This window comes from Nycticebus coucang, chromosome 13 (assembly GCF_027406575.1).
Source record: "Nycticebus coucang isolate mNycCou1 chromosome 13, mNycCou1.pri, whole genome shotgun sequence".
NCBI lineage: Eukaryota > Metazoa > Chordata > Mammalia > Primates > Lorisidae > Nycticebus > Nycticebus coucang.
The window spans coordinates 103,017,018-103,035,359 of NC_069792.1; the positions used below are offsets into that span (position 1 = coordinate 103,017,018).

The 18,342-nt window shown below is 51.5% G+C and overlaps 3 protein-coding genes across 9 annotated transcripts in view; 2 read left to right on the top strand and 1 right to left on the bottom strand.

The window, feature by feature from the left end:
- ZNF250 (zinc finger protein 250) overlaps positions 1-18,342 on the bottom strand; it is a 124,016-nt gene that overhangs the window by 46,237 nt on the left and 59,437 nt on the right. The gene's annotated exons all lie outside the window — the stretch shown is intronic.
- RPL8 (ribosomal protein L8) lies at positions 1,848-5,782 on the top strand. Its single transcript, XM_053558236.1, has 6 exons — positions 1,848-1,965; positions 2,179-2,327; positions 2,407-2,548; positions 2,667-2,885; positions 3,664-3,779; positions 5,590-5,782. The coding sequence occupies exons 2-6, from the start codon at positions 2,190-2,192 to the stop codon at positions 5,746-5,748; spliced, it is 774 nt and encodes a 257-aa protein (XP_053414211.1). The 5' UTR covers positions 1,848-1,965; positions 2,179-2,189; the 3' UTR covers positions 5,749-5,782.
- ZNF34 (zinc finger protein 34) lies at positions 8,203-17,064 on the top strand. 7 transcript variants are annotated; one of them, XM_053558199.1, is made up of 7 exons: positions 8,203-8,226; positions 11,506-11,558; positions 12,226-12,312; positions 12,499-12,625; positions 13,035-13,154; positions 14,691-14,753; positions 15,556-17,064. In XM_053558199.1, the coding sequence occupies exons 3-7, from the start codon at positions 12,283-12,285 to the stop codon at positions 16,917-16,919; spliced, it is 1,704 nt and encodes a 567-aa protein (XP_053414174.1). In that variant the 5' UTR covers positions 8,203-8,226; positions 11,506-11,558; positions 12,226-12,282; the 3' UTR covers positions 16,920-17,064. The 7 variants fall into 7 exon arrangements, with proteins under 7 accessions (XP_053414174.1, XP_053414173.1, XP_053414172.1 ...); XM_053558198.1 differs by having other exon boundaries at positions 12,229-12,312; XM_053558197.1 differs by lacking the exons at positions 8,203-8,226; positions 11,506-11,558 and having other exon boundaries at positions 11,569-12,312.

The following is an 18,342-nucleotide window of genomic DNA, read 5'->3' on the forward strand; positions in this document are numbered from 1 at the left end:
TAACCTGAGAGACAGGTATCGTGCTTTAAATGACCTTAGGGTCAGGTCTATTAGCATTTGATAAGGAGTCCAAAAGCCCCTTTTCTGATTCTAAATCAGGTTACTCAGGTTTTATAGAGGAGGAGGCTGGTGCTTTCTAATAAAAAATGGCCTTTTCGGGCAGCGCCCGTGTCTCAGTCGGTAGGGCGCCGGCCCCATATACTGAGGGTGGCGGGTTCAAACCCGGCCCCAGCCAAACTGCAACCAAAAAATAGCCGGGCGGGAGGCACCTGTGGCTCAGTGAGTAGGGCGCTGGTCCCATATGCCGGAGGTGGCGGGTTCAAACCCAGCCCCGGCCAAAAAAAAAAAAAAAATAGCCAGGCGTTGTGGCGGGCGCCTGTAGTCCCATCTACTCGGGAGGCTGAGGCAAGAGAATCGCTTAAGCCCAGGAGTTGGAGGTTGCTGTGAGCTGTGTGAGGCCACGGCACTCTACCGAGGGCCATAAAGTGAGACTCTGTCTCTACAAAAAAAAAAAAAGGCTTTTTCACTGAAAATATTTATACCAAGGAATCATATTTTGGGGTGAAATTTCCTTAGTTCCTTCACAGACACCCAGGGTACCATCCTGGGACCCCATAGTCTGTGTGTCAAAGCACCCTTTCCACCTCTGTCCCACATTTGACTCTCTCTCTGACCCTCTGGATCTCTGGGCTTATTTTGAGTTGACCTCAGGACCCCTCCTCCTGCTCCTGGAGTCCCAGTTCTCCCCTGATGTCCCGTAGCCCTTGGGCCAGCTGTGGGCTGTGCTGCCTCCTAACGCCCTACACCCAGCCCACAGCTCACCCATGATCTCAGCAGTGGCGACAAGGCTCCCTCCCACCCCTCTCCGGTGTTCCCTTCTCTAGATGTTCTTCTTGTCTCTGCCTCTGCAGAGTCTAGTGGGCCCCCCAGTTCTCACTGCATTCTCCTTTGCCCTCAACTCCCACCCTCCCAGGCTGTCTGCACTCCATGGTCTCTCCGCTGTCACTGCTCACTCAGGGGCCCTCTCTAGAAGGACCTCCCTTTCCCTCCCCTCAGGTACCCGACTCCAGAAAGTCCCCTCACCACAGCATGTTCCCTGCTAAAGTCCTTCTGCTAGGCAGGCTCTGTCAGGCTCCGAATTTCGTTCCACCTCTCCAGGACAGGGTTCTCTGTAGTCAGAATCCAGTCTTCTCTCCCTTTATTCAGCCTCTCTGCAGGGTGTGACCTTCTCTATGCCCCTGCTCCTTCCTCGTCCCTGGGACACTCCAGATTGGCCCTCCCTACTTCCAGGGCAGCTGCCCCTCCTCCAGCGGCGCGCGGAGGAGCGACGTGGGCCGGAGTTGCTGTCCCACTCCCGGGCGACCCAGCTGTGACTCCCGCACCCACCTCGACACCCAGCGCCGCCCTCCCTGGTCCTTAATAGTAGAGACCAGGATTCCGAGCTCCTCGCCCAGAAACCCGACCTCTCCGAGTGCTCAGCATGGCACAAAGCCTCCGGCTCAAGAAGCACCTGCTCTGGTGGAAGATGTCCGTTTGCCACCTGTCGCCAGGACCCTGGTCCTCTCGCTCTGTAAATCAGGACCCCCACCGCCCACCCTCCGCCTTGCGCCAGCGGGAGCCCTAGACCCCACAGCCCGAGTTGATCACTCTGTGTTATCCTGGAAAAGTCACCCAATCTCTCGGTGCCTCCGCTGCAACTCTAGGGACAACTAAGCCTTGGGAGACCCTTCTGAGGACCTGCAGCCCCGGCAGCCCGCGACTACTCCGACGAGTCCTGCACAGTGAGCATGCGCAGAGGCCCCAACTGCTGGGCGCCCGGGACAGACTACGAGCCCCAGCGTGCCTGGGCGGCCACACTTGGCCGCCGCCGCGAGACCGGAAGCGGGCGCGCCTCTAAAGCCCCGCCCCGGAAGATAAGGAGGCTAGCGACGGCGTGTTTCCTTTCTCGGCCGTGTTCGTCTCCAGGTAGGTTATGCGTGTGGCGCTGCGGCCCATGCCCCATCCGCAGCCATCCGCCCGCCCAGGAGACCGGGCGGACGCTCCTAAGAGGAAGCTGGCGTGTGCGACCGAAACAAGGGCTGAGGGTGGTGGAGCTCGCGTGCACTCGGGGGCGGGGTGCCGGGAATCCGGGCTCGGAGTTTTCTGGCTGTCAGGGCGCTGACCGCGAGCCTCCCTTAGAACCCGCCGCCATGGGCCGCGTGATCCGCGGACAGAGGAAGGGCGCCGGCTCTGTGTTCCGCGCGCACGTGAAGCATCGTAAGGGCGCTGCGCGCCTCCGCGCGGTGGACTTCGCGGAGCGGCACGGCTACATCAAGGGCATCGTGAAGGTGCGGGGCGCCGGCGGGGGCGGGGGTGGGGACGCGACACCCGGCTGGGACCCTCCGCTCACGCCGCCCCGGCCCGTAGGACATCATTCACGACCCCGGCCGCGGCGCGCCACTTGCCAAAGTGGTCTTCCGGGACCCGTACCGGTTCAAGAAGCGCACTGAACTGTTCATTGCCGCCGAGGGCATCCACACGGGCCAGTTCGTGTATTGTGGGAAGAAAGGTGAGCTGGGAGGCCAGGCGACTTGGGGAGGGCTCGCGTAGGCAGAAGTTACTCCGTGGGTGGCTGGAGAGGTGAAAGAGGAGGGTGTGCTGACTACCCGATACCATATTCTCTGCAGCCCAGCTTAACATCGGCAACGTCCTCCCTGTGGGCACCATGCCCGAGGGTACGATCGTATGCTGCCTGGAAGAGAAGCCTGGGGACCGTGGCAAGCTGGCCCGGGCCTCCGGCAACTATGCCACTGTTATCTCCCATAACCCGGAGACCAAGAAGACCCGCGTGAAGCTGCCCTCTGGGTCCAAGAAGGTCATCTCCTCAGCCAACAGAGCTGTTGTTGGTGAGTGCTGGGCAGCAGTTGAGTGCTCAGGGCTGTGGGCGGGCAGCAGTTAGACCTGGTCTCTAGAATCCGATGGTTCTTCTAAACCTTGAGTCTGTGTTACAGAGTTGTCATGGTAAAAGATACATAACAGAGTCTATTTTGCTGCTGTTGTGGAGCTGAGGGAGATTGGGATCAAATCACCATGCTTGTCAGGTGAACTGTCTGCTCTAGCATATTCTGCATATTTTGTCTGCATCCAGTTAGTTAACAGCCATTTCAGAGAAGATGTGGTCTTCTCTGAAGACTTTATCAAAAACATGCAATGAGTGAATGGAAAAAGGATGTGAGGTTAGTCCACTAAACTGCTTGGCTGCACCTTAGGATCCCCGTGCCGAGCCCAACCTCACAGAGAAGCTCTGGAAGTTGTGTTCACAGAGCAAGTAAAGGCTGAAGTGATAAGCTGGCTCCAGCTGTCCTGCTGGGTGGGTGGCAGTTCAGAAGTTGAGTGATCTGCCTGGTGTCTCAAACATGATGAAGGGGTGGGGTGGGTGAGAACCTTGGCTTGCCTGCCCAGCAGAGACTGAGGAACCTGGACGTCCGCACACAAAGTGCAAAGGGCTTCTAAGGTGGAGGATGGTGGGTGTTCTGCTTGGTTGTTGGTGACGGTATATGACGGTAAAGCACAACCACCAGATAGCTGGCAAGAATGGGAGCGGGTAGTGCTCTGACAGGAGGGTCCTACAGTGCTGGGGATAGCGTGATGCACATCCTTGAGGTACCTGACCATCCCCTACAGGTGTGGTGGCTGGAGGTGGCCGAATTGACAAACCCATCCTCAAGGCTGGCCGAGCTTACCACAAATACAAGGCAAAGAGGAACTGCTGGCCCCGTGTAAGGGGTGTGGCCATGAATGTAAGTAGCCCAGAAATACGGGGTGGTGTGTTTTTTCTATTTTTTATCTTATTATTTTTATTATTTCTTTGAGATAGAATCTTTGTCACTCTTCGTAGAGTGCTATGACATCATAGCTCCCAGCAACCTCTAACTCTTGGGCTCAAGCGATTCTCTTGCCTCAGCCTTCCTAGTAGCTGGGACTACAGGTGACCGCGACAACACATGGCTATTTTTTTCTTGGGAGAGACAGAGTCTCACTTTGTCACCCTTGGTAGAGTACCATGGCATCACACTGCTCATAGCAACCTCCAACTCCTGGGCTTAGGCGATTCTCTTGCCTCAGCCTCCCGAGTAGCTGGGACTACAGCCCACCACAATGCCCAACTATTTTTTTGTTGCAGTTTGGCCAGAGCTGGGTTTGAACCTGCCACCCTTGGTATATGGGGCCTGCGCCCTACCCACTGAGCTCAGGCAATCTACCTGCCTTAGCCTCCTAAAGTGCTAGGATTACAGGTGTGGGCCAATGCACCCAGCCTTTTTTTTGAGACAGTCTCATTTTGTCGCCCTTGGTAGAGTGTTGTGGCGTAACAGCTCACAGCAACCTCTTTGGGCTTAGGTGATTCTCTTGCCTCAGCCTCCCAAGTAGCTGGGACTACATGCGGCCGCCACAACGCCTGGCTATTTTCTTTTTTTTTTGTAGAGACAGAGTTTTACTTTATGGCCCTCGGTAGAGTGCTGTGGCGTCACACAGCTCACAGCAACCTCCAACTCCTGGGCTTAGGTGATTCTCCTGCCTCAGCCTCCCGAGTAGCTGGGACTACAGGCGCCCGCCACAACGCCCGGCTATTTTTTTGTTGCAGTTTGGCCGGGGCTGGGTTTGAACCCGCCACCCTCGGTATATGGGGCCAGCGCCCTACTCACTGAGCCACAGGCGCCGCCCGCCTGGCTATTTTCATTGCAGTTTCGCCTGGGCTGGGTTTGAACCCGCCACCCTCAGTATGTGGGGCTGGCACCCTACTCAACTGAGCCACAGGCGCCACCCCGTGCCCGTCCTCTTTTTTGAGACAGTCTCACTTTGTCACTCTGGGTAGAGTGCCGTGGCATTATAGCTTACAACAATCTCAAAAATTCTTGGACTTGAGCAATCCTCTTTTCTCAGCCTCCAGAGTATCCACCACAATGCCTGGCTGTTTTTGGAGGTGGAGTCTTGGCTCTTGCTCAGGCTGGTCTCACACTCCTGAGCTAAAGCAATCTACCTGTCTCAGCCTCCCAGCGTGCTGGGATTACAGGCATGAGCCACCACGCTCCAACCCCCTTTGACTTTGAGATTTTATCTTATGTGGGTCTATGATTGTTAATCTCCTAGTTTCAAATTTTTATTGAGTGCATTGAGATGCTAGTTTTTCCAATCTTACTCGACTGTACTTGGGAGAATGTTTTCCAAGTCTATCTAGGTTGTTACAAAAGATGCAAAAGTTTTCCTTCTTTAAAATATCTTGTCTTTTCTTAGGGATGAATAGTATTCCATGGTGCGCACGTACCACAGTATATTAATGCAGTCATGTGTTGGGGCACTAGGGTTATTTCCACATCTTTGCCATTTGTGAACTGAGCAGCTATGAGCATTTGAGTGCAAATGTGGGGTGGGGTATTTGAGGTAGAGTAGCCACACAGCAGGCTAGACTAGTCCCTTCCAGGGGTTTCTTCTCTCCCCTACAGTAGAGGTATCTGAAATGGGTGGTGGGTTGTACTCTGAGGGCTGTTAATCCTCCAGCCTTCCTGAAATTGGTGGGGTCACTCCCATTCTAACTGCATCCTCTGCCTGCAGCCTGTGGAGCATCCCTTTGGAGGTGGCAACCACCAGCACATTGGCAAGCCCTCCACCATCCGCAGAGATGCCCCTGCTGGCCGCAAAGTGGGTCTCATTGCTGCTCGCCGGACTGGACGTCTCCGGGGAACCAAGACTGTACAGGAGAAAGAGAACTAGGGCAGAAGATTCAATAAAGCTTGTCCTTACACCATTAGGCTGTGCACCCCATGGTTTCAGAGAGGGGTTTCTGCTGAGAAGACTGCCAGGGAGCGTGCAGTAGACCACCAGTGAGAAATGGGAGCTCTGAAGGAGAAGGCTATGATTAGAGAAAGTGTGGGTACCCTGGACCAGAGGCTTCCTTTTTCATGGAGGGGACCAAGAAGTTGGTACCCTAGACCTGGCACATAGTTGGGTGAAAGAGTTCATTTCACTAATTAGGAGACTGAGGAATGGGAAATAGATTAGAACCCAATCCTGAGCCTGGTGCTTTATTCTGCCCTGGTATAGAGACTCATACCAGTTGTCATGAAGACTCCCAGTGACTTTTTTTTTTTGTAGCCCTTTATGACCCTCGGTAGAGTGCCGTGGCCTCAGACAGCTCACAGCAACCTCCAACTCCTGGGCTTAAGTGATTCTCTTGCCTCAGCCTCCCAAGCAGCTGGGACTACAGGCGCCCGGCTATTTTTTTGTTGCAGTTTTTTTGGCCGGGGCTGGGCCTGAACCCGCCACCCTCGGCATATGGGGCCAGCGCCCTACTCACACAGGCGCCACCCACGCCTGGCTTTTTTTTTTTTTTTTTTATTGTTGGGGATTCATTGAGGGTACAATAAGCCAGTTACACTGATTGCAATTGTTAGGTAAAGTCCCTCTTGCAATCATGTCTTGCCCCCATAAAATGTGACACACACTAAGGCCCCACCCTCCGGCTTTTTTTTTTTTATTGCCATTTGGCCAGGGCCAGGTTTGAACCTGCCACCCTCGGTATTGGACTGCCATGAGCTCATGGTTCACAGAGACATAAAACTCTTTTGAGTTCAAGCAATCCTCCCCTCAGGCTTCGAAAGTGCTGGGATTACAGGTGCAAGTCATAGTGCCAAGTTCTGCCTCATGCATTTCTACCCATGGTGGGTAGTCACTTCAAGGGACATGGTTCCCTTTCCCTCTGGGTTGTTTCATGCCCTTTTTAGCCTGCTAGTGACAGTGAGGTTAAGGATGATGGAATTGAATTGAAATTGAATTCTTTGCCGAACAAATTAATGAACAAATGCAATATATGTATGGGGGTCCAAGGCCATTTCAGAGTCTGCCTACCTACAGTGCCACATTGGACTTCAGGGCATTGGCACCTGGCTTTTCCAGTACATCAGTACACTTGTTGACACCCCTCCCCCCCCAGTCGCACACCACATGGCACCTTGGGGTAGAGAAACCCATGGGAACAGAAGCCTCAAACTTGGATTAACTTGTTAAGTGCTTAGAGGGAGTAGGTCAGAGTGGGCATGACCTTTCTCTACTAAGAGGTTCCTGAGAAACCATGTTAGAAACAAGGGAAGCTGACATGGCACAAGTAGGTTCTCAGTGACATAACCTCCAGGAGCAGTGTCAGTGCTTTAGGCTGGAAGCGAGGTTGGGAGCTGCAGCCCACTATCCCAAACGTTACCTGTCCTGCGGGCTGTGGAGGTAGTGTTACACGTTTGTGATGGTAGGACTGGAGCAGGCAGGCCCAAGAACCCAGAGGGTAAGGGGCCAGTGCTTGATCGGCTAAAGCTGGCTGCCGATGGCTACTTTATCATGGTCCATAGCCTTCTCCGATCCTGCTAGCGTGGGCCCCATCTGCCCTTGGGCACCCGCCACAGCAGGGCAGAGGTCTGGCTGGGGACCCCAGGATACCGCCAGAGCACCCAGGAAGGCCGTGTGCCCTCTTGGGCGAGGGGAACCCAGGCCATCAGGGAGGGCTTGCTCCCGAAGCGTCTCAGGCACCTGGGAAGACCTCCCTAATTAAGAGTGGACACTGGACCAGTTTACAGAATCTAGAGGTGAGGGCCGTGGTTAAAAAAGGTTTCTTCATTTTGTGTGTGGGACATTTTAAGGTGGTTTTTTGTTTTTAATCAATAGCCCTCTTGTTTAAGGGGTGATACATCTCTTTGTTTTCTATGTAATTTTTATATCAAGCTAGAGTAATAAGTATTGGAATACATTCCCTTTGCTAATAAAAGTCATATTACTGAAATCTAAAAAAAAAAAAAAAAAAGGTTTCTTCGGCCAGTCAGTAATCTTTTGATTTAGAGAAGGGCTGAGGTTCCCGCTGCCTTAGTCTGTAAACGAAAGGGTCTGATTCTTCCTTGCTTGTGGAGCCTTTTGAGGCAAGAATTTATCAGAAAAGGAGAAATATCTGTAACCCGTTAATCTTTGAGGCCTCTGGGTCGTGGGTCCACAGTGTATATTGTAGCCGCGCAAGCCGAGGCAGGCTTCTTTGTGCCAGGTAGGCGGACAGCGGCTAGGAAAACCGGGACGCAGCGTCCTCAACTCGCAGAGCCGCCCGAGGGCGCTGCGCGGACCGGAAACTGAGTCACGTCACTTCCGGTTCGGGTTTGATTGGCTGGGCCGGCAAGCGGATGGGCTCGGGTCGCCCGGCAGCTAGTCTGCGGCGGAGAGGTGAGTGTGGGTTTGGCGGTGGCCTGCTCGCGGGTGGCGGCCGCAGTGTTCTCCGGCTTGTAGCGCAGACCCTTTCCCTGGACGCACCGGGACGGCTGGACCTGCTGTAGTGCTCCAATTCGGGGTCCGCCCTTCATCAAAGACATCTTGTGCGCTGGGGTTCCCCACAGGCCCCGGGCCCCGACTGGTCTTCCCCCCCTCACTCACTCCATTACTGTCCCCTTTGCCCGGCCGGGCTGGTTTCTCACCCAGCTCCTCTCCTGGCCTAGAGTGCCCCCCTTGCGCGTCCCACGCCCGCCCGGGTCCCCCACTGGTCTCCCGTGCCCTGCCCCACAGGGCCTCTTCTATGTCCGGGATGTTCCGGACCCCTTCTCCCGGCGAACCGAGGCCTTCTCCCTAGCGTGTCTCCCACTTCCCACTCTCCTTTCCAGTCCCCGCAGGTACAGCCCCACTCCTTGCATTGGCACCCAAAGTCCCCAGGGCGTTCATCCCACTGGGCTTTCTGTCTACCCCTCCCTCTTTTTGCTTGTGGCGCTTCAAGGGTTTTCTCCCCGCAGCCAGATTTGTGTTTCTCGTTTTTTTCAAGGTTTGAAGCCTTAGAAACCCCATTGTCCTGTGCTTTTTAATGTTGTCAAAGAAAGCGCAACGACAAACGCAGTTGTCATTTTACCACATTTGTTCCAAGCTTTTTTTTTTTTTTGAGACAGAGCCTCAAGCCGTCTTCCTGGGTAGAGTGCCGTGGCATCACACACCCGTCTATTTTTTGGTTGTAGTTGTCATTGTCATTTGGTAGGCCTGGGCTTGATTCGAACCTGCCAGCTCTGGTGTATGTGGCTGGCGCCTTAGCCTCTTGAGCTACAGGTGCCGACTTTTAAGAGGCATACAACACTGTTGTTAAAGTAATTCGCTTTCTCAGAAGCACCTCCTTTCTTTCTTTTTTTTTATTTTTTTATTTTGAGACCGTCTCACTTGGTCATCTGTGGTAGAGTGCAGTGGCGTCACAGCTCACAGCAACCTCAAACTCTTGGGCTGAAGCGATTCTCTTGCCTTGGCCTCCCAAGTAGCTGGGACTACAGGCGTCTGCCACTATACCCGGATGTATTTTAGAGGCGGGGGTCTCACTCTTGCTCAGGCTGGTCTTGAACTGAACTCAAGTGATCCACCCATCTGGGCCTCCCAGAATACTAGGATTACAGGTGTGAGCCACCACACCTGTCCAACACCCCTTTTCTTACCAATATCTGACTAATATCCTTTCAGCCCATTTAAAAATTTATTTATTTTTAGACGAGAGTCTCACTTTGTCACCCTTGGTAGAGTGCCCTGGCATCATACCTATCAGCAACCTCAAACTCACTAACCTCAAACTCTTGGGCTCAAGTGATTCTGTTGCCTCAACCTCCCAAATAGCTGTCACGATTTGTGACTGTTTTTTTAGAAATGATGTCTCACTCTGGCTTAAACTGGTCTTGAACTCATGAGCTCAGGTTATCCACCTACCTCGGTCTCCCAGAGTACTAGGATTACAGGCTTGAGCCACCACGCCTGGCCCCTGATTTTTCTATTTTTAGTAGAGACAAGATCGTGCTCTTGTCTTACTCAGGCTGGTCTCCAATCCTGAGCTCAGGCAATTCATCTGCCTCGGCTTCCCAGTGTGCTGAGAATATAGGTGTGAGCCTCCCTGTCCAGCCAGAGACCCTGTCTTTAATAAAAAAGAAAACAAAAAAACAAAGTTGTGTGGATGGGGTGGCTCACACCTGTAATCTTTTTTTTTTTTTTTTTTTGAGACAGAGCCTCAAGCTGTCACCCTGGGTAGGGTGCTGTGGCATCATAGCTCACAGCAACCTCCAACTCCTGGGCCCAAGCGATTCTCTTGCTTCAGCCTCCCAAGTAGCTGGGACTACAGGCGCCCGCCACAACACCCGGCTATTTTTTTGGTTGCAGTCGTCACTGTTTGGCGGGCCCCAGGCTGGATTTGAACCTGCCAGCTGATGTGTCTGGCGCCTTAGCTGCTTGAGCCACACCTGTAATCTTAACACTCTGGGAGGCTGAGGCAAGTTGATCACCTGAGATCAGCAGTTTGAGACCAGCCTGAGCAAGAGCGAGACCCTACCTCTAAAAATAGCTGGGCTTTGTGGTGGGCACCTGTAGTTCCACCTCCGCAGAAGGCTGAGGCAAGAGAATTGCTTGAGCCCGAGTATTTGAGGCACTGTTAGCTATGATGCTGTGGCACCCTACTGAGGGTGACAAAGTTAGACTCTGTCTCAAAAAAAAAAAAAAAAAGAGAGAGAGAAAAGGACTGACTGAGGAGGGCCTCACCCAGCACAGCTCGTCCACTTTTCTCATACCAGATGCCTGCCCAGGACAAGGGTCAGCAGTGCTCATCTCTGGGCCTAGGACAGCAGTTCTCAATCTGTGGGTTGCCACCATAGGAACTGTATTAAAGGGCCGTGGCATTAGGAAGGTTGAGAACCACTGGCCTGGGGGGTGTTAGTCCAAACCCCAACCTGCAGGGGCAGAAGGGCATCTCGGAGCCAATCTTATTCTTAACCTTAGTGCTGGTTCCGTGGTTATATGCAATGTGTCCATTGAGCTGTGTACTCAGGATTAGTTGACTTATTTTTTTTTTTGAGAGGGAGTCTCAAGCAGGTGTCCTGGGTAGAGTGCTATGGCGTCACAGCTCACAGCAACCTCCAACTCTTGGATTCCAGCAATCCTCTTGCCTCAGTTTTTCTATTTTTAGTAGAGATGGGGTCCAGCTTTTGCTCAGGCTATAATTGACTTTTTTTTTTTTTTGCTGGGCTGGGTTTGAACCCGCCACCTCTGGCATATGGGGCTGGTGCCCTACTCCTTTGAGCCACAGGCTCCACCTGGCTTTTTCTTTTGTTTGTTTTATTGAGACAGAGTCTCACTATGTCGCCCTTGGTAGAGTGCCATGGCATCACAGCTCATAGCAGCAACCTCAAACTATTGGGCTTAAACGATTCTCTTGCCTCAGCCTCCCAAGCAGCTGGGACTGCAGCCCACTATAATGTCCGGCTATTTTTTGTTGCAGTTGTTATATTGTTGTTTAGCTGGCTCTGACTGGGTTGGAACCCGGTGGCTGGCGCTGTAACTACTGTGCTACGGGCACCAAGCCTGTAGTTAACTTTTATATGTAAATGTCGTACTTCAACAACACGGTTTAAAGGTACAGAAAAGCTATATGCCTGTAACATCTGTATTTTCATTAGTGACTATCTTTACTATGTTCAGCCTTTCTGTGTTATTTTATTTTAGGCCTCATAGGTGCATCATGTGTATCTTATTAGAGAAGCTTGTGCCTCTAGTAGGTGAGTTTAATCTTCTTATTTCTTGTCATTACTCATTTATTTGGGCTTATTTCTGCTAGTTTTGTGGGGTTTATGTCTTATACATTACCTTCTATTGTTATTTTTATCTCTTTTTCTTCCTTAACCCTTCACATTTTATTTATTTATTTATTTCTGAGACAGAATCTTACTTTGTTGCCCTCAGTAGAGTGCCGTGGCATCACAGCTCATAGCAACCTCAAACTCTGTACTCAAGTGATTTTCTTGTCTCAGCCTCCTTAGTAGCTGGGACTACAGGTGCCTGCCACAATGCTGAGCTAATTTTTAGAGAGGGGAGTCTCCCTCTTAACTCAGGCTGGTCTCAAACCTGTGAGCTCAAGCAGTCCATCCGCCTTGGCCTCCCAGAGTGCTAGGATTACAGGCACATTTTATCTTTATTCTAACATACAAAGTTAATAATTTTTGACATTTTCCTTCTGAATGAAACAATTTAGTATGCCAGGGAGAAGTGGGATAGATGATCTAGGGCAGTATGAAAGGGATTGGGGCTGTGGGGTGGGAAGGACAGCCTGGAGCAGGGAATAGAGCCAGGAAGGGTATGATGACAGGACTGTTTATGACAGTACCAGGTGGCCTGAATTGTGGGAGAACGGACTAGGCTGGGCCTCCACATGCTCCTCTCTTCCAGCAGCACCTGAGTGACCAGCTCTTGGCCACTGTCCCCAGAAAGCCCAGAGCACAGACAATGGCCTTGTTCCTGTCTGCCCCAGCTCAGGTGAGTGTCCTGGGAAGTGTCCCAGGGCTTTCCTTGGCAAATGTCAGATGTCTCTGGTATGGGATGCTGACATCAGAGGAGGGATGACTTTGGGACATCCTGCAGCTACCCCCTTTGCTGCTGCCTGTAGTGCCCCATTGCCCAGCCTGGACCATACCTGGGCTCTAGCACTTCCTCTTGTTCCAGGCCGAGGTAACCTTTGAGGATGTGGCTGTGCTCCTTTCCCAGGAGGAGTGGGGCCATCTGGGCCCTGCTCAGAGGGGCCTTTACAGGGACGTGATGCTGGAGACCTATGGAAACCTAGTCTCACTGGGTAAGGCCCCTTTCCAGGACTTAGCTCTGGGAACAATCCCAGAGATGGGAAGTGATGATCCTTGTCCTGGTCAAGCATCTGGTCTGAGAAGAATGGACTGGCTATGCTAGTTGGGGCCCTCCTCAGCCAGCCCATTTCTCTTCTGAGCTCCTCCCAGAGGAGGCAGGCCCTGTCCTTAGGTCTGAGGTAGACCTGTGCCCAGGGGAGTCCATACCTCCTGCCAGATGAAACACTGTGCTCTTGGTCCCGGAGCTCAGACCTTCATCTTCATGACCACACGGAGCCCAGTCTCTGCCTTCTCCACAGGGGTCCAGACTTCCATCACCCCCTCTATCTGTGCTTTCCTTCCTTCCATAGCCTGAAAGCAAGACAGCCCAGGTACCAACCCCTGGCCTTGTCTCCTTCCCAGGAGTAAGACCTGCAGGTCCCAAGCCTGGAGTGATCTCACAGTTGGAGCGAGGGGATGTGCCATGGGTCTTGGATGTGCAGAGTGCCCTGGGGAAAGGGCAATTGAGAGCTGGCAGCTCAGGTGCGTGAGGGGATCTTCTTGCCCAACCTGGTCACTGAATAAGCATTTTTGGGGGTCCAAGACATCTGGTTAGTAATTCAGGAGTTTGATGAGAAGATGTACCGAGTCTAGCATGGGAGGCCTACGAGAGTGTCCGCTGCTGAAGCCGGGGTTACCTCTGTCAGCCTGGGCACCTTGATGGGGAGATTGTTGAGTAGAACCTAGGAAGGTAATGGGAGGCAGTGTTAAAGAGGAGACTAAAGGTATTCCAGGCAGGGCTGGTACAGGACCCCAGAGAGTCCTGCCCTCCAGAGTGTATGTCCCAACAGGAGGTCAGACCACAAGGGTGCAGTGATGGAGACATCACTTCATTCCCCTTCTGCTCGGCCCGTTACAGGAGAGCAAGAAGACACCTTATCACCTGCTCAGCCACAGCTGTGTGTTCCCTGCTGTTCCTTCTCTGCCACTGACCCTTCCATCCCTGTACATGGACACAGCTGCTTCTCAGGGTGATCTGTGCTCTACTGCATTGCCCACTTTTCTGAATGTGTTTCCATTTCTGTGCACAGGAGTCTTGGTCGTGCTTTTGTGGAAGTGCCAGCAGAAGGTTGTTACCTAATGTTGCTGCCATGGGCAGCTCTCATACACATTTTTTCCTGTGTGCCAGATGATGCCCTAGGAAGGAATTTCTGGCTCTAAGGACTTACCCTATTTGCAGCTTAGTGAATTTCTGTTATATACCATCCTCTAGATTAAACTACAGAACTTTTGGTTCCCTGCAGCCAGCCCCTGGGTGCCTTCTATCCTTTCCCACTACTGCCTACAGGGGCCATCTTTCTGACCCCTGTCAGGAGAGGCTGTCTGGCTACATGGAATTCCCTACCTGGACTCTTGCAGGGGTCTTTTGCTGAACGTTGTTAGAATTGCCCGTGTTTCAGAGAATAGCAGTTTGGTCGGTTTTTGTTTACCAGACAGAGTTCTTTTGTGTGAACACCACAATTTATTTTCCCTTCTGCTTGTGGAGGACACTTGCTTGTCCCCAGTTGGGTGCTTCTGCTGGAATTGCTGGACATCCTTGTGTATGTATCTCTGTGGCACATGAAATGCACTTCCTATGGGTGTATACCTGGAGTGGAGTCCCTGGGTCATAAGATGTTCATAGAGCAGCTTTTTTTTTTTTTTTGCAGTTTTTGGCTGGGGCCGGGTTTGAACCTGCCACCTCTGGTATATGGAGCCGGCGCCCTAATCCTTGAGCTACAGGCGCTGCCCCCCATAGAGCAGCTTTAGATGATGCTGCCAAACCATCTTCCCAAGCAGCAACTCGAGTGTACACCCTGCTGCAGTGAGTGAGCTGCATGTGCTGTGTGTCCTGGCAGACACTTTGTTCAGTGCCTGTCCATGTGCATGGCAGGGCAGGGCAGGGCAGGCCTCTCTGGGCACTGGACAGAGAACAGTGATGACAGTGGCTGTCATGAGCTTCTTGCATCCAAGAGTCTGGGCGCTGGGCTGAGTGTTTGATTGTCAGTCTGTTATTTAACTGTTTCATTCTTATAACAGTGCCACACAGCAGCAACTGGCATGACCCTTGTTTTTTAGATGGGGAAACCAAAGCTCAGAAAGGTAAGTAATTTGCCTCAGTTCACTCATCTGGCAAGTGGGGACCGGGACTGATTGTTTCTGAGTATGCTGCTGGTGTCAGTCTCTGAGGGGCCATGTGATAGGAACCCCATTGGGTACTTGTCACTATCCGCTTGCTCTTGGGGAGTGGCCACCCAGGAAAGCTTGGTGTAGCAGTGCCGCAGCAGGGAAGGCAAGGATGGATGTTTGTGGGCATCAGCAAGTGTTCCATGAGGTGTCCTGAGTCTTAATTTGCTGCTGGCTCACCCAGGGGACTCCTCAGCCCCCAGGAAGAGCCCTGGAAATAGAGTGGCCTGCTGGAGAGCTAAGGGCCCAGTTTTGTGTGTACTTCACCTTCTTCCTGCAGCATTGGCATTAACTTGGCCCTATGCCCTCCAAGGAAGGGAGTTGGTTTTCTGGTCATGAATTTGGGGGTGGCTGAGACTTATTTGGCCTTAGTTTTTCCTCCATGAGTTTTGGGGTCCCACCTTGCTCTGGTTGTAACAGCAGCATAAAGCTTACTCTGTCTTCTGTCCCTTTGGTGTAGTGAGGACAGCACCCTACAGTGGCAGGCAGGAGGGTGTGGATGTTGGGTTTGCTGAGGCTATTAAAACTCTTGCTCTGCTGCATGACTCAGCCCTTGGGAAAGTTTTCAAGCCTCTGAGCTCCAGGTTCTCAACTCTGCAAGGCTGTTGTGACTTTGGCAATGGCTGAACTGGTACTTCACGAGTGGTCAGCAGCATCTTCATGCCTTCTTTCTAGAGTCAGAACAGGTGGCCCTTAGATCTTCTATTTGTTGTTTCAGCTTGTGGGACCAAGACAGAGTACACAGAGTTGACTTCAGAGGAAACATTTGATGGGGAAGAACTGGACCAACTCAGGGGGACTTTTTCCTGGGGACCTAAGCCAGGAGAAGCCCATGACCATGTCAGGGAGTTGGAGGGGAGCCTGGATGAACCAGTGGAGCACAGAGCCTCCAGGCCAGTCATACTGACAAATGAGGAAAGCTGGTGGGAGTCTGAGGGAAACCTCAGGTTGGGGTCAAGCCCTGTCCCTGATCAGAGACCTCACAAATGTGATATATGTGAGCAAAGTTTTGAGCAGAGATCATACCTCAACAATCATAAGCGTGTACATAGGTCAAAAAAACCAAATACAGTTCATGATTCTGGGGAAATCTTTGATGTAAACTTAATTGTTAAGGAAGATAAGGAAATTCCTACTGGAAAAAAGTTGCATTATTGTGGTTACTGTGGGAAAACATTCAGGTACAGTGCCAACCTTGCCAAGCATCAGCGGCTTCACAGTGAAGAGAAGCCCTACAAGTGTGATGAATGTGGGAAAGCCTTCAGCCAAAGCTGTGAGTTCATCAATCATCGACGGATACATTCTGGGGAGATCCCCTACCGGTGTGATGAGTGTGGGAAAACATTTAATCGGAGGCCCAACCTCATGAAACATCAAAGGATTCATACTGGGGAGAAGCCCTACAAGTGTGGTGAGTGTGGGAAACACTTTAGTGCTTACTCTTCCCTTATTTATCACCAGAGAATCCACACTGGAGAGAAGCCCTATAAATGTACTGACTGTGGGAAAGCCTTCAGTGATGGCTCAATCCTTATCCGTCATCGTCGGACTCACACTGGAGAGAAGCCATTTGAATGTAAAGACTGTGGGAAAGGCTTTACCCAAAGTTCTAACCTTATCCAACATCAGAGAATTCACACTGGAGAGAAACCCTATAAATGTAACGAATGTGAGAAGGCCTTTATCCAAAAAACCAAACTTGTTGAACATCAGAGAAGCCACACTGGAGAGAAGCCCTATGAATGTAATGACTGTGGCAAAGTTTTCAGCCAGAGCACTCACCTTATCCAGCACCAGAGAATCCACACGGGAGAGAAGCCCTATAGGTGCAGCGAGTGCGGGAAGGCCTTCCACAATAGTTCTAGACTCATTCACCACCAGAGGTCGCATCATGGAGAAAAGCCTTACAAGTGCAGTGACTGCAAGAAAGCCTTCAGCCAGAGTACTTACCTGTCCCAGCACCGGAGGATCCACACAGGAGAGAAGCCCTACAGGTGCTGCAAGTGTGGGAAGGCCTTCCGGCACAGCTCCAACATGTGCCAGCATCAGAAGCTCCATCTTCGGGAAGACTTACCCTCATGATGGTGGAGATTTTGTGCAGCAGAGTTCTACTGTGCACCTCCTTCACACGCTCCTGCTTCCCCCCTTCCCTCTATTTATTGTCCACATAGTGTTTTCATAGGGTGAAAGTGCATTTCTCTCTAATTAATCTTTCTTAAACCATAAGCTGTGCATGTTCATTTTAGAGAAATTAAGAGAAGAAAATGAGGAAATTTTATAATCTCTCCCATTTAGAAAAAAAAGGACTCATTGCTGCTGATTTTTTTTGTTGTTGAGACAGAGTCTCACTCTGTTGCCCTGGGTAGAGTGCTGTGGCATTACAACTCAACAGCAACCCCAAATTCTTGGGCTTAAGAGATTCTGTTGCCTCAGCCTCACAAGTAGCTGAGACTACAGGCGCCCACCACAATGCCCAGCTAATTTTTGTTGCAGTTGTCATTGTATTTAGCTGGCCAGGGCTGGGTTCGAACCCGCCACCCTCGGTGTATGTTGCTAGAACCCTAACCACTGTGCTACAGGCGCTGAGCCTCATTGCTGCTGATTTAGGATATTTCCTTTCAAACACACTAGAGAGCTTTTTTTTTTTTTGATGCAGAGTCTCAAGCTGTCACCCTTGGTACAGTGCTGTGGCATCATAGCTCACAGCAACCTCCAACTCTTGGGCTCAAACTATCCTCTTAGTCTCAGTTTTTCTATTTTTTTTCTTCTTTTTTATTTTATTTTATTTATTTATTTTTGAGACAGAGCCTCAAGCTGTTGCCCTGGGTAGAGTGCTGTGGATTCACAGCTCACAGCAACCTCCAACTCCTGGGCTCAAGCGATTCTCCTGCCTCTGCCTCCCAAGTAGCTGGAACTACAGGTGCCTGCCACAGCGCCCGGCCATCTAATTTTTGGTTGCAGCTGTTATTGTTGTTTGGCGGGCCCGGGCTGGATTCGAACCCACCAGCTCAGGTATATGTGGCTGGCGCTTTAGCCGCTTGAGCCACAGGTGCCAAGCTAGTTTTTCTATTTTTAGTAGAGACAGGGTCTCACTTTTGCTCAGGCTGGTCTCCAACTCATAAGCTTAAGCAATCTACTCACCTCGGCCTCCTAGAGTGCTAGAATTATATGTGTGAGCCACCGTGCCTATTTTTTTTTTTTTTTTTTTTTGAGATAGAGTCTCATTCAGTTGCCCTGGGTAGAGTGCTATGGCCTCATATCTCACGGCAATCTCAAACTTTGGGTACAATCAATTCTCTTTTTTTTTTTTTTTTTTTGTAGAGACAGAGTCTCACTTTATGGCCCTGGGTAGAGTGCCGTGGCATCACACAGCTCACAGCAACCTCCAGCTCCTGGGCTTAAGCAATTCTCTTGCCTCAGCCTCCCGAGTAGCTGGGACTACAGGCGCCTGCCACAGCACCCGGCTATTTTTTTGTTGCAGTTTGGCCGGGGCTGGGTTTGAACC